Source organism: Takifugu rubripes, chromosome 11 (genome assembly GCF_901000725.2).
Source record: "Takifugu rubripes chromosome 11, fTakRub1.2, whole genome shotgun sequence".
NCBI classification, from domain to species: domain Eukaryota; kingdom Metazoa; phylum Chordata; class Actinopteri; order Tetraodontiformes; family Tetraodontidae; genus Takifugu; species Takifugu rubripes.
In genome coordinates this window covers 14246297-14261115 of record NC_042295.1, presented here as the reverse complement: position 1 = coordinate 14261115, position 14819 = coordinate 14246297, and the positions used below count along the sequence as shown (strand labels likewise).

General features: G+C 44.1%; 2 protein-coding genes across 2 annotated transcripts; both read right to left on the bottom strand.

The window, feature by feature from the left end:
* Positions 1-28: 28 nt before the first annotated feature.
* Positions 29-5669, bottom strand: kcnk6 (potassium channel, subfamily K, member 6). The gene is made up of 3 exons (XM_003968710.3): positions 5246-5669; positions 3398-3790; positions 29-1053 (listed from the first exon to the last, which is right to left on the bottom strand). The coding sequence occupies exons 1-3, from the start codon at positions 5559-5561 to the stop codon at positions 806-808; spliced, it is 957 nt and encodes a 318-aa protein (XP_003968759.2). The 5' UTR covers positions 5562-5669; the 3' UTR covers positions 29-805.
* A 981-nt stretch (positions 5670-6650) lies between these two features.
* On the bottom strand, positions 6651-14038 carry LOC115251412 (uncharacterized). Its single transcript, XM_029843587.1, has 6 exons — positions 13825-14038; positions 10441-13334; positions 9066-9256; positions 8602-8723; positions 8218-8332; positions 6651-8129 (listed from the first exon to the last, which is right to left on the bottom strand). The coding sequence occupies exons 2-6, from the start codon at positions 12947-12949 to the stop codon at positions 7998-8000; spliced, it is 3069 nt and encodes a 1022-aa protein (XP_029699447.1). The 5' UTR covers positions 12950-13334; positions 13825-14038; the 3' UTR covers positions 6651-7997.
* Between the last annotated feature and the right edge of the window lie 781 nt (positions 14039-14819).

The window sequence follows — 14819 nt, the reverse complement described above, 5'->3', positions numbered from 1 at the left end:
CACGTGCGAGACAAATCCGGCACCCACGCTGAAGAACAATTCTTTAATGCATAGATCTCAGATGTGAAAACACCAATATCAGAAAATTACAACAAATTCTTCTACAGTAACAAGATACAACGGAACACGAACCAGCTGAGAACAATAAAGTGCATTCAAATGTTAACTTGTATTTAAACCCCAGACAATTACAAAGCATGGGATACATACGTTTAATTTTAGGGTCAATATTTGATTGTACGCCAATGTCTATGCTTGCACTACACAAATATGGACACTAGAGGGAAGTAACGTCCCAAAAAATGTGATGACTAGATTCCATATTCAAAGATAATATTACAGCTGTATATTACGGCTAAAAAATAAAGAGATTGTGTCCATACAACCGGTGTAAAGCTGTGAACCCACACGCAGGGACTAGCACCCTCACACACGTACACCCAAGTAAAAAAGCTCAGCTGTTTTGGCCCCATGTTGCGTTAAGCTGTCTAACAACACCTGCAAACCTATCAGCCAATCACATGAGAACAGTTGACCCTTCACGTGCTTTCCCAAGACTTACACGTTAAACAACGCTTCACCGTTATAGAAACTTCAGTGGAAAATAAAAGAATCACGCACAAATGATTTTTACCCACCTAGTCATCAGAAGCCAGAGGTTTTGAATGTTGAGTGTAGAAGAGACCAAATTAAAAATATAAGACTAGTGTTTCCAGTTCAGCACACCAGTCTCAGTGTTTGTTGGTGTTTTTGACTGACGGGCTGTTAGAGGTAGTCAGTACTGCTTATTCTGGCTCCACTGCCCTCAGTCTTTGTTGATGGTGTTGTAGGAGGACTGTGATCCTGGATCCAAAGCCTCACTGGTCGTTTTCTCTACCGGGTATGGAGCCACAGCGTCACGTTCAGTCTCAACAATGGGTTCTCTGTCCTCGTCCTGGTCCGATTCTTCACAGCGGGGCAGCTGGAGGAAGGTCGTCAGGCCGTGCAGATCAGCCATTTTGTGGAGCGTGCGCAGCAGGAGGTACATCATCATCAGACCCATGAAAAGGTAGACTGGGATGAGAAGCAGACACACCTGTGTCACAATACACAACAGCTCAGCAGCATAAGGCGGCGACATAACCAGCAGGAACACTACAACCAAGTCTTGGAGAGATTTTCCTAACAATAACGTCCAGTTTTGGTGTGATTTTGTATCTTCAGCTTTCAAATTTGTTTGATTTGGAGCCCAAAATCGCAAACATTATTTGCCTCGGAGGGCTTTACGAGCTCCACAGTTGTGACATCCGACGAAGCAGGTCAGGAAAAAGAAGACTGCCTACCTCTGTCACATGTTTGGGAGGAATTGGCCTACATAGGTCAGGTCTTAGATAATGGTCTCTCACTTTATTAAGTAGGCCAATTCTTCTGCAAACACTCAAAGAGCCCTCAGTTCTGAAACTTCAGACTTCCTGCACCAACTGCTGTGGGGCAAAAGCTCTCTGCCTCCGTCCAGCAGCACCAGCAAGAAAGCCACATTTAAAACAGTCAGAATGTCCAAATTCCCTCCTACTTCGATCCCGAAATATTTGCACAAGCAAAGTAGCAGCAAAGAAAAGTAAGAGTGCTGAACTTTGGCCGGTCAACAGTAAAACACTGACTGGTCAACAGAAAAGTGCTTTTTGGATTAGCAAGTTTTCTATTTTTATTATATGTTGTAATACACAACACTTGAGCTACGGAACCCTCACAGTCAGACTGTGAGAACAAACCACATCCTGATCTCTAATCCTCAGAAACTGCAGGGATCGAGGATTTAATCTGACTCGACCCACTATCATGATTATGTAATTCAGGCTGTGGGTCAAGTCAAAAACAAGACTTTTCTGCATGAACTTTGGGCTAATTTTCCACATTAAAACCTACAAATTCATGCACACAAATCAAATCTTTATTTATATAGCGTCTTTTACAATCAAAATTGTTTCAAGGCGCTTTACAGAATCCCAGGGCCTGACCCCTGGTCCTATTCCACTTGGCTGTTAGTTGTTGTCCACTATTTAGTAGAATATAGCAGCTTGGCACAAGAGAGAGGTGCAGCAACAACCAACCACGGCAGCGGCAGTCAGGCAGCAACAACGAGAGGAAGGAGAATGACGGCTGCAGGCGCAGCAACATTCAGACAAACATCATTCCATGTGATAGTTATGCCTCCAGTTAAAAATAAAGATAAAGCACGGCCATCTGGTTCACAATCACAACCATTTGGATGGAAACCCCCCAGATTCACCCACGGTTCCAGCTACTCGCTCCATCACACGCCTACAATTTCTGTAAACCTCCCATCTTTTTTTCATGCTTTTCAGATGCAAACAAACTGGAATCATCAAGAAATATAAGTGACAATGTTCACTACATGCTGCTAACGCGGGGGGGGGGGGGCTGGAATGGATGCACGCTGCTGCTGTTGATTAAAATAATGTTTCACAATGAAAAAAATGATTTGACAGTCAAAATGAAGGTAATAAATTATTCATACAGTCATGAGAGCGGAATGGGTGCATGGAAACAATCATGCTGCCAATGTGTCTGAAATTCCAATATTTACCTTTTTCCCTTCACATTATTCATTCAAAGTTTAATTACCTACTGGGTTAGCTTCACTATCAAACCCGGCTCATTGTATTTGTGTTTTCAGGAAGTTCTGTGCTGAATTGATTCAACAGTTACATGATCAGATTCTTCTATAAGTGAAACATCATTTCTCAAGTTTGATCTCAAATAAAGGCTGCTGAAGCCGTCAGAACAGGTTCAAATAACAGACAAATAAGAGATTACAATGAAAAGAAGAAAGAACCGATGCTCCACAGGAGACACTAATGTGCTGTCCCACACATGACAAACCCATTAGTCTCAGAGCGACACATGATTCCTCTCCACTTTAAAACGCACAATTTCATTAACAGCTACGTGTCCTCAACAACTAGAAACTGATGATTCCAGTGACTCAGAAGAGTTAACTTTGGTAACTTGGCCCTCATGTTGCTGCCAGCTGCGCACAGATCAGCTCATGTTACTACACACTCACTTGTAGCCAATGTCCTGTGCTTTACTGACTCTACATCGTTGCCATGTCAACCATGTTTCTGCGACAAGCATACTTCACATTACATTACATGCTTCTTTATTTATTAGCATGTATAATTAGCAGTTGTCTGTTAAATTCCCTTTCACCTATCTTAAGGTGAGAAGCTAGCGCTGGTGTGCAGCGGTGATCCAAGTATTTCTCAATATGACTGTGGGAAATTCCACACCTGAGTGAGAATGAGGAAGCTCCTCATGTGCTTCCTTGTGGGTGGTACCACAACATGTGCTGAGCTGCAGAAATATTCAAGAATATCTATGAATCTGCACTCACCCATGATACCGATCTGGTAGAGTTGCCTGTACTTGTGCCACAGTTGTGTGGCAGGAACAAAATCCCCCAGTCCAATGGTGCAGAGTGAGATGAAACAGAAGTAGATCCCATCCAGAAAGGACCAGGAAACCTCCAGTGTGCTAAATATGGCAGCTGGTGCCACGAAGAAGCCCAAAATCACCAGAAGCATCAGGAGAAGGAAGTGGACCAGGGTGGCTGGCCGGAGTCTCATGCCTAATCGGTGCAGGAGGCCGATGGGAGCAATGACCAGAGGGTACAGGAGCTTCTGGACACAGACGGTCAGCACCAACATAGTGAACGGGACTCCAATCAGAGCGTAGACGATGGAGAAGGCCTTTCCAGTGGCAGACAGAGGAGTTGTGTTTCCATAACCTGGATGTTATCAAAATGTGACAAAGGTGGAAGAAAAGAGAGAAGGCACATGAAAAGACGGCTGTTGAGAAGCTTCCTTCTTCTCTTTAACCTACCACAGTCATATTTTGTTAAAGGGGTTTGGTAGGTTTTGTCCTGGTACCACTAATTAAATAAAGACAGAAACCTCAAATACCCAAATTAAAGTTGCTAGTCACGTCATCTAAAAGTAATTTGGCTTTGAGAAAACAACTGAACTTTGAGCTCTAATTGCCTCCAATGGATACATATATAAATTTAAAAAAGGTAGAGGTTATCTAAATATGCAAATTGCTGTTAGAACACGCACTACCTCCAGCTCTATATTAACTATGCAAATCACTCAGGCTTGCAGGTTTTTAACATAATGACTTTTTTTTTTTTTTTTTTTTTTTTTTTTTTTTTAAAATGGGCTGCCACTAAAAAAAAAAAAAAAATCAGGACAAAAAAGATGAAGCAGCAATGGGTCGCTCTTTCAGAAATGTGGTTGCACCAGACAAACAGACATTAACCATTTTATTCAGATCTAACTGATTTTGTGTCAGGCCAAAGAACCTTCTGCCAGAAAATGACTTGAATTAGGACTATTCAAGTTCATTCCACTTCTGGCAACGGGCAAATTAACATGTAACAAGTCTTATTTCGCATGCTAAAAGTCTGGGAAATTTTAAAAATTAGGCTCACACTATCAGTACGAGTGAGCATGAAATTACACCAATGTGGAGTAATAAGCTTACAGCTGTGATCAATGGCCACTTTAGTTCTGAAGCCTTTAGGCCTCCTGTAATCTGCACGTTTAAAATACATCCTTCAGAACTGTGCTTCAGATGACAGGCTGTCAGGAGGTGTTTGGATACTTTAATTGATTTAACATCCTCTGAATATTGTGTGTCATTAAAGCACCTAAAAACTTCAGTGAGATCTGTTCAGTATGAATGAGCCAATCATCCATCAGCCAAAAACTGACTGATTTACATCCAGACAAATGAGCTCCTGTACTGAATATGAAGACTAAAAATACTACCTATAATAATAAGAGTAATTAGGTCTGTGGTCGGACATGCTTCATTATGGGTGCCCCCTCTCAGGCCCACTTAACAGCCCCCACCTTATCATAATCACAAATTAAATATAAATGAGTCAGAATTATTTTCAACCTTGGTTTTAATACCTTTTGCGCCTGTGGTGTTTCTCAGATTCTCTTCGGTACCTGAGACACGTGGCAGGAGAAAACTAACCAGCAACTAACTGTTGCAGAGTTCATACAAGTAAACCAATTCTTGTTAAAAGGTTTGGGGAGTATCTTTTAACTCCCAGTGAAACGTGGAACCCTAAATCCTCTAATGTGCGTGTCATTAAACTGGGGCCAGCGTTTGGGGTTCCGCGCAAAAACGCCACGGTGACGTTTCCCTCCTTGTTGGTCCGTGTGGAACTCACCGACCGTGGTGACCAGAGTGTTGGCGAAGAACATGGAAGATGCCAGGTCCCAGTTGGAAGGAGAAGAGCTGTTCCCCAGGACCGAGACGCCGGACCTGCTGGCTGCTAAAGCTTTGACCAGCAGGCGCTCGAGGGACGCGGGGCTGGCGCAGCTCTCGTTCAGGAACTCCTGCTTCAACACTTCCAGCTCCTGGAGCAACTTCTCCTCCATCGGCCGCTCGATGGTGGAGAAAACCAGAGCTCCGAACAGCAGATAGATGACATAAAAGACCACGCAGCCCGTCAGCAGCAGCCATGACTTCCCTGAAGAACGCATGTCGACCTTCAGTGATGGTCTCCCAGCTGCTGATTACGCGTGTCCGCTTCCTTCCCCTGTTCCTTCGGTTTTTGGGGGCTGTCCTCATTGAACTTGAAGCCCTCCTTGCCGAGGCAACCTCCTCCCACACGAGAGAATAGAGGGTGTGTTCTTGTTCCAGCTGATCTCGAAGTCCTGCAGTGGATCCTGGATCCTGGAAAAGTCACCGTGCGCTCTCCTCCTCCTAACTCCTCACGCACAGGGTTTCTGTTTCTGCTTCACAGTTAAAAGATAAATGAAACTTTCCCAAACTTTTCTGAAAAAGGGTCTTCAATTGGGTTTTTAGAAACGCCGTTACTTTTTATTAAGCACCAATAGAACTAAAATGACTAAATCTGACTATATATAATGCCATAATTATACCCACTTATAATGCTGCCCTCTCGTCATAATACTTACAATCAAAATATCAGAACCAATGTAAAGTTCTAATTCAGTGACTCAGCTTTAGACCCGTCCCTGACACATTTCCCCCCACAATAAGAGAGGTTTTTGTAGCGTTTATGTAAAAGATTGCTCCATGAGGTGTAAACACTGAGGTCAGCTCAGTTTGCTGCCCACAGGCTTGTTTCCTTCCCAGCACAAAGCTCTGTTATCATGGTGTAGCGGCGGCTGTGACTCAGCAAATAAAAGGCTCCAATCCCACCACAGAGCCGCTTTGTTGATCTCACCGAAGATACACGCTTGTTTATTGTTTAGATTTCAATGAGATGCAATCGGGATCAACAGATTTTCAAAGCAAGGATGCAGGTTTGACCCCTGTGGGTGCAGCCAGTCATCCAATCACATCAAGGCATTTAAGGTTTGTGCAAAAGCGTTACGCGGCGTGTTGTTTCAATAATTCCGATAAAAGTGTCACAGCAAGGTCTCGCTGTGTTGATATTGTGTCCTCAAGATAAGAGGTCAAACATGTGACCAGAGTTCTGCCACCACGGCAACGACTTTACAAGTCCTTCAAAATATTTACTCAACTTCTCCTTATATTGGTCAAATCTATCGAAACCCCCCATATTATCTTAGCATTCTTCAAAGAAACACATCACACACACGTGGAGGTCATGAGAAACCTGTCGGCCGCCACTCTCGTCATTTTATTACGTCATTTAAGGACATCCTCCATCTCAGAGGTACACACAAAGGGCCGACCGTGATTGTTTTTTAACATCATCACAACGAGTGAGTGAACGAAACAAACCGTCTAACTTAATGTCCAACAAAACTGTGATTTATGAAACAGTGTGTGGAAATTAGAAACATCCAGTGCGTTCTTATCATGATATTATAATTTTGAGAACGTGAACAGGCAGCTAGCTTCAAGTTTTGCCCATGAATGTGAACCAAAAGAGAAAAGCAGAGACAGGAAGTTAGAAAGGGGAAAGAGGTAAAAGGTCACGTGACAGTTAGTATGTGGCGTTTCCTCCTGGGTGCGTTTGTTTAACGCTGAGCGCTGCCGCTCTTCCTGGTGTTCCTGTCAGCCCTCACTGGAAGACAAACTCGCCTCTCTGCGGAACAAAAACGCGCCTGAATCGCTCCCACCATCGTTTTCATTGCAGCGCTAATGTCAACCTGTTACACCCTCCACACAAAACACACCTGAATTAAGTCCACACACACACACGCGCGAACATGGATGAACAAAAGTAGCGTTATGCCATCTGTTTTTTGGTGTTTGTCAGGCCAAAGTGTTTTCCCATGAACACTTGCAATGAGGTTCAAACCTAAATGCTCCATGGCGGTGACCCTTTTAAAGCTGCTGTGGCACTAATACGTTTTAGAACCAAACAGCTGCTCAGTGGTGAACAAAGTTGCAACATTAAAAACACCCGTTTAGGATTTTTCTGTGTCAGGGCTGCAAAAGGTGCGAATAAAGGCCAAGGGGAGTTCCACACGGGTTGTGTGGAACTCCCCACACGGGTTGTGTGGGGAGTTCCAATGACACGACCGAGCTGATCTCGCGTCGCCGTGCTGCCATTTTTTGCACGATTTTCCAAATTTATAAATATAATGGTAATTCATGAAATCATTAACTGAATTGCAAAGCTGCTTTTTGCTGAACTGCCCCAACTTGAGAGGTACCAATTCTAATAAAAGAGCTTTGCTGACAAAAACATTGACCTCTGCATGTCTTGCTTTGCGTTCTGGATCATGGCGTGTTGGCGGGGAACAAAGAAACAGAAACCCAGCGTACATTAACCAAGAGGAAACTGGAGGCAGGTGAAGAGAGTTACATTTTCTCACTGGCTCAGGCTTAAATAAGTGCGCAAAGATGAAGGGATAAAGACAGTTAAAGACAGAAATATGACAAAAACAGTTCAGATGTGGTGAAACCAGCTTTTTGAAGAGCCCATCGTTGGGCCGGTCGTCTGTGCGAAACGCCGCAGAAATGGTTCCGAACATCTACACCATGATGTTTCTGTTGTAGTCATATGACAGGCGGCGCTTAGCAGCAGCATTGTGAGTGTGTTGATGGGCTGTTGGGAGGCCAGGGGAGAGTCTGCGATTGGCTGTCCAAACAGTAGGTAGACCTTCCTGGAAACACCAAACATGATGCTGAAGTAAACAGTAGAACCAATTATTCACGGACCTTTACAGGACCGTTACTCGGTTTTGTACTCACTGTTCGATGCTGCTCCAGCTGTAAAGTCTTCAGCAGCAGCTCTCGAGAGATGCCATTAGCTTTCGTGAATCTCTGGCAAATGATCTTGTTCAAGTCATGGAAACTGTCCAACAGCCTGAAAGTCACATGTGACCAAACCACAGGAGGGAATTTTCACTCATCATATCGCTTATATCCAACGTGTAATTCACCATTGACGGCCGCAATTAGTCACATTAGAAACACAAAAACAACTGTGTTGTATTGTTAGATAAGAAATCTGAGGAGTTTAATGGACAAATACACAGATGTGTATTTTTGATTTGGCTGTTTTCTTAGTTGATTCAGACAGATGAAAATAAATGGAGTGTGAAACCAAGCTAGCTACACAGCGGGGGGGCGTACCCTTTTTCCTGGCTGGCTTTTTCTCGGAGGATCTGGGTCAGTGTAGAAACAGCGCCAAGGTCACAGGGGTCGCTGGAAGAGGAACCGGGCAGAGAGGGGAAAGCCTCAGCAAAGACAGCCACCTACAGAAGACAAGAGGAAAATCAGTCAAACTGACCGTTTCAGTTACAGAGGTCAAATGTCTGCCATTCATTTTCAGTTTAGTTTTTCTTTTTTAATTTTTAATGACCACTGATGGCCTCAGCTAATTTCCATCGTCATCTCTCCTAATAGAATGAAACGGCTCTGCTTCGTTTTAAAATCCTTTTTAAAATGTCCATGATGACGCTGCAGCATTAAAGGTGTTGACTAGAGACACATGGCTACAACAATTTCTTAACTCTGCTGCGATTTATCAGTACATATGGCGGCGAACACTCAGATCCTGAGGGTGTTTCTAAAGAAATGTTTAATCTCAAGTTTACCACATTCTGATTTGTGACGACTCTCTCCTCCACGGCGCTCGTTGGCCACCATTGTCCCATAACATCCTGACGTTGAGCTGATGAATCCTGAGTAAAAGCCGTCCAGGTATTGTCTGACTGTTGGAACAGGTGATCCTCAGAGTCCGCTGTCCAACGTACCGGATCCTCGCAGATGGCATGGTTTCCAAGTTCTGGAGTTTCAAACACAGTTAATATGCAAATGTTAATATTGGGGAATACGCAGGAGACACGCTAACAGCACGTGCTAGCTCAGGTGACTTGTTGGATAAAGAAAATGAACAGATGTCACCAGTAAGCCTTAATAAAGATGTCGCTGGATATCGGATAAGTGCCTGAAAGCTTCAGCATCCTGACACATAATGACTACATGTCTCCTTCCATCATGAGTGGCTGCAGCGCTGCCGCCTGCCTTTGCTGACAACTTTGTCTGTTATTCTGTCGGCACGCTGTCGTCTCGCTTCGAAGAACGTTTCAAAGAGCGTTTGTCTCATACACCACCTCCTGATCCTCAAGCATGACGTGACGTCTCACACACTTAAGTCATATTTTGTTTGTTTGTCTGTACATTTCTTTGGTCGACCCGTATGTGGAAGCTAAAGGGGGCTTAGATTCTTCTACTCTCCACCTCCCTACCCATGCTAAATGATCATGGGGACCACATCAGTCTTTTATCATAAAGTATAAACTCCTCATAAAACTCCTCCTCTGGTCATAAATTTAAATTCCTTTTCCTGCCACCGGATGTTTGAGTTTCATGCTTTACAATAATGTATATGATCACGGCTGTTATGACCGATGAAGGTGACTTTTTTCTGAGACAACTGTAGTGAAGAACTCATCTAGAACTCAGTGTCCAGCAGAGCACTCTGGCAACGTGCATGTGAGATTACTGCCACAGCCAGAAGGGGGAGACAGAAATACCAGATGGAATTACATATAAAGATAAAACACAGATTTTTCTAACAGCAATACATTTTAAAAACTTAACAAATTAAACCAGACAATTTTTATTTCAGCAAAGAAATGATTCCTAACTTTGAAAAGTAGAGGGGTCCATTAATCCAGTCAACAGGTTTCTAATCAGACAATCAATAAGCAACACAACAGCACATTTAAATAGGTAAAGGATCATTTTACGGAAGCTAACTGAAGAGGGACTAAATTCTGAGCAATACCTGACCTAGCCTTGTTATGCCCCTCAGTAAAATGGGCTTAGGTGATTAGCTAAGAGGATAAACAAGAGAGAACATGAGGACCTATTAAACGTGGCTGTTAGAGGAAACAAAGACACGAGCAGTGGCTCAACTTCACAACTGAACCATGTAGGAAAATAACTAAAAGCTACAACACTCACCAACACTTTCTCTACTCCTGCAAGGCACTGAGGCAGGCATGGTCAATCCCTCGCTCCAGGCAGACTCTCCCTCTGCTTGCATAAAGATCCCAAACTCATCTTCCTCTTCCTCTTCCTCCTCTTCATCTTTGCTCTCTTGCTCAGAGGCCACAGTGTAGCCCCTCTTCTCCTCACCCGGCTCCTCCAGTTCTCGTCTGGGACTGCTTTTGCCTTCCTGGCTTTCTTCTCGGAGCAACAGTCCGACTCGTTCCCCCTCCTCCTCCTTTTTCACCTCCAGAAGGGGAAGGTCAGTTGTCATGGATTCCAAGAGGGGCAGAAAGTGGGCAGGATTAGCCCGGGAGAGTGTGAGAGAGGTGGAGAGATCGGTGTAGGCAGCGTGACTGACATTAGCACTAATCTCTGAATTTGCTCCAACCTTGATCCTGCTCGTTTGTCCACAGGTACCTGGAGTCTCCTCATTTATCCTGCATTGCTCTGCAGACACAGGTGACCTCCAGTTGTCTCGAAGTGCACAGTTTTCTGTGACGTCTTTGGCATTATCCTCCCGTATGCCATTTTCCTCTAAGTCATAAATAGCATATTCTCCCACATCGTTTCCTCTACCGCCGGAAACATTCAACTTATCGGGTGTGTGGCCCCTCCAAATCACCCCATCTTCACCTACTTTATCAGGACTTTCTCTGTGGTAATCTTCTTTCTCTTCCGGTGCCATTTGATGCACTTTTCCACTGCACGCAGTTGTACTGAGGTTGTGTCTGTTTGTTGCTGTGAGAGCACTCTCTGTCTTTAAGATGGCTTCAACGGAATCACTGCTGTCCTCTTGCAGACTGCTGTTTTGATTACTGCCAGAGAAAAGCAAAGGTTCTGCTATCTTGGTCACAGTGTTGTCCTGCACAGCTGCGGAGTTTTGTTCTTGTTTATCAAACTTGGTAATGTTCAGTTCTTCTTTTCCCCTTATCTGATGTTCTGCAAGTCCTTGTTCACATTTTTCGAGACATTGTGTTCCACTCTCTTGATCACTCTGAACAAGGCCTTCAGAGAGAACATTGTGGATGCTGCCCTCTAGAGGAACGTCTATGGGGGAGAGGTCATCTCTGATGTACAGAGGGGGGTTAGAGACAGAGACGTCCTCAGAGCAGCCAGATACAACTAAAAATTCTGCTGAAATCTGGGTTATTTTCTCCTTTTCTTCAGTAGCATCCAGACCCATCATGCCTTCCTCTGTTCTTTCCTCATTAATGAGGTTTTCCTCTGTGTTAGAACTCAATGCGAAGTCTCCTCTCACCTGCTCAGAGGACTGGTCGGTATGTGCCTTTATAACCTCAGGGTCTGGATCCTCTTTCCCTGAACAGCCATCATTTTGTGTATTCAGCTCCTCTTCACTCTTGGCACGTGCGAACTTTGTAATATCAGAGTTTCTGTTGGATTCTGGCTGAAGTTTGTTAGTTTCTAGGTCAGGGTCAGAGCTCAATACTTGGAAAACAGATGACTCTAACTCACAGATGACTCTCTTCTCCTCCTCACTATCCTTCCTTTGTGGGTGTGTATCACTCTTTTGTCTGTTTGAAGTGCTTCTTGTTGGACTATCTCCCCTCTGAGCTTTCCTGCCACACTCAATACAGCCATTAGCAGAAACATCATGGAAGCATATTGGACTTTGCAATACTTCCTCTTTCTCCTGTCTGACTCTCCTGACATGCAGGGGGTTGGGGAACTGTTTCCCTTCCACGCAACCATTGTGTTCCTCTTCCTGCCTTTCATCCAGTGTGACTTCTGCATCAGGGTCCTCTCTCCACCTCTGTTGGCCATCTCTGTTTACATCTTTTTTCTCCTTGCTTGCAGCTTTACAGGACTTCCTCCATCTGCGGCCGGATCGCACTCTAACGTTGTTTGCTCTGCTTTCTGAAACAGAAGTTGGCCCTTGGTCTCTCTGTCTGACCGGGATCTCTCTGCATCCCTTTGCTCCCGTTTTCCCTTTCAGCCATCCCCCAACGACACTTGAAGCTGCACTACCACCAGAAACAGGTTTCCCAGCAGAGTACAAACAGCTCCCCTTTTCGGTCTGGAGAAACAGACACTGAGTTTGTGTCTTCCCACTGCCCTCTGAAGTCTTTAGTGAGGCAACCGTTACTAAAGCTCTGATCCCAGCCTGCCCTGCATCTGGCCCAAAAGGAAGCCCATATGCCATGTGACCCCACTCCCTGCTCAGGTACACATCTGCCGCTCTGGGGCAGGCAGTGGAGCTCCTGTGGCGTGCAGGGGAAGAAATGGGTGCTTGGCCTCCTGCGAGGACACCACCAGCTTTCCGGCGATTTTTGGAACAAAGGGCCCAGGCTCTCAGTCCCCTGATTAGAGGCAGGTCTGCCAGCCCGAGCTCCAGTGCTCTGGAGAAGGGCAGAGAGGTTCTGGAGCACTTCTGTAACATTTCCGGTGTGGAATCCAACCCGTTGAGGCATGGGTAGTTGTTGTTGTTATTCTGCTGGAGCATGATGCTAGTCGTTGGCCTCATGTGTTATACTGTTTTAGGTCCACTTGTCAAGTGAATTGAAACAACGTAATTATTCGAACTCTAGTTCTGATTTAGTTTCCATGAAAGATAAACTGATCTTGTAAAAAAGGTTTTGTCCATTATGATATTTTCAGAATAATTCACATTGAAAAATGATTTAAAAAAAACCAAACTCTTCAGGACTGCCATGACCCTATTGCTAGGCTTCTGATGCAACAGTTCATTCTGTCTTAAATAAAATAGAATCACTTGTTTGTTGGCGTTTCTTCAGTTAAAGACAGACAATCAGCTGATGTTCGTGGAGCAGAATTTTTTTTCCCAGAAGGAAGAGAGGTCACTTCACCTTCACCCCAGAACTCTACTGCTGCCACCGTCCCAAAGCAACCTGTATGGGAGAGAGAAAGGAAAAAAAAGATCAAATTAAGTTGACAATAATAAGGATAAGGAGCAGATAAGATGGAGATTTTAAATATAAAAATATACATATATAAATAATTATACACAAATTATATCTAAATATATATATTCTTTCACATCAGACAATTCTACACAGTCTTTGACTTTTCATAAATTTAAATCAAAATTTTTAATATCCATACAAGCAAACATTATATTTTAATCCTTAATCTATGACTTGGTATCATTGCCAGAATGTTGCCATAGTCAGTGCATCAGTCATCCTTATAATCACGATTATTGATCCCTAAACACTTTTAAGATAAGTACAAATATATAAAATAGAAGGTGTCCTGCACTTCACTTGTCAGCAGGAGATGATGTAGCGACTACAAACGGTGAAACCACAGCGCGTACAAAACGCACCCCACCATCCCGCAGCAAATACAAGATGAAAAGGTACAATTCTTTTTCCTGACCTGCTTTCGTTGCCTCAGTATTCTTCCTAATTTGAATTAGGCGTCCTTGCTTGACGCCTCTGCTTCCTTGTTGTTTAGGCTCAAGCAGACTCAACCTCCTCGGGCTTATGAGCATCCTTCAAGGGGATCCACCACATCCCTCCAGTCGGCCTGCAACAATGGAGCCACGGCGCTACAAATCAGGCTATTTTGGTCTATTCCATCGTCCATTCGAGGCGAACGCGACGGCGGATCCTCTCTCGGTCGCTCGCCCCTCTCCTCAGACCATTGCGCATCCTCCTAAGTACCAGAGCTGAGCATCAGAAGACGCCGCATCGTACCGCAGTAGCCTCGGGCGCGCTCAGGAGGAGGATGACGGAGAGCTAATTTGACTTGCAGCCCACTCACCGAAAGAGGGGGTGATTCGTGACACAGAGGAGGGGAGGGGGGGCGAGCAGAGCGGAGGGTAGCTATGTGTGCTTGTTATTGCCACATGTAGGAGAGATCTATTACTACTAGGATCCACTTGAAAAGGAAGAGAAAATTGTCAGGGTTTAAACAAGTAGGCTATGCATGAGAAACATGTTTCTATTACAGGCGTGTAGGTGTAATGGTACCCGCCCCCCCATTTTAATTGGTAATAAAATAAAATAAACCAAAGCACTTTAAATGTAATTGTAAATGCAGGCTTGTGTAAAGTCTGTTGCACCATTTTATGTCAAGGGCACGTTTTTCTGATGCATCATTTCATTAGATTCCGGTAATTGTGCTAGAAAATGCTTCTACTCTACATCATAGAAACAGAAAATGACAGTATACGCACAAACCTTTAAGTGCGTGAGTCTGCGATGGTTTTATGACCAGGATGTATAGTCCTATCTCTCACCTGGTAACTGCAGGAACACATTCCAGCATGTTAATTAATGTGCGCATATTAAATTTAGTAACAATTAACTTGAAATTGCAACAGTCCCTCTTATTTCCCTACCATTTTTAGCTGAAAACAATGACTCAAG

What these genes read in the sequence shown, in the direction of transcription:
- kcnk6 (XM_003968710.3), bottom strand. Translation starts at nt 5,561, where the DNA reads ATGCGTTCTTCAGGGAAGTCATGGCTGCTGCTGACGGGCTGCGTGGTC. An exon ending in CACTCTGGTCACCACGGTCG is followed by an intron (nt 3,791 to 5,245) that starts GTGAGTTCCACA and finishes GATAACATCCAG; the next exon opens with GTTATGGAAACACAACTCCT. An exon ending in CTACCAGATCGGTATCATGG is followed by an intron (nt 1,054 to 3,397) that starts GTGAGTGCAGAT and finishes TTCTCATCCCAG; the next exon opens with TCTACCTTTTCATGGGTCTG.
- LOC115251412 (XM_029843587.1), bottom strand. Translation starts at nt 12,949, where the DNA reads ATGAGGCCAACGACTAGCATCATGCTCCAGCAGAATAACAACAACAAC. An exon ending in TCGTCACAAATCAGAATGTG is followed by an intron (nt 8,724 to 9,065) that starts GTAAACTTGAGA and finishes TGTCTTCTGTAG; the next exon opens with GTGGCTGTCTTTGCTGAGGC. An exon ending in AAAGCCAGCCAGGAAAAAGG is followed by an intron (nt 8,333 to 8,601) that starts GTACGCCCCCCC and finishes TGTGACTTTCAG; the next exon opens with GCTGTTGGACAGTTTCCATG.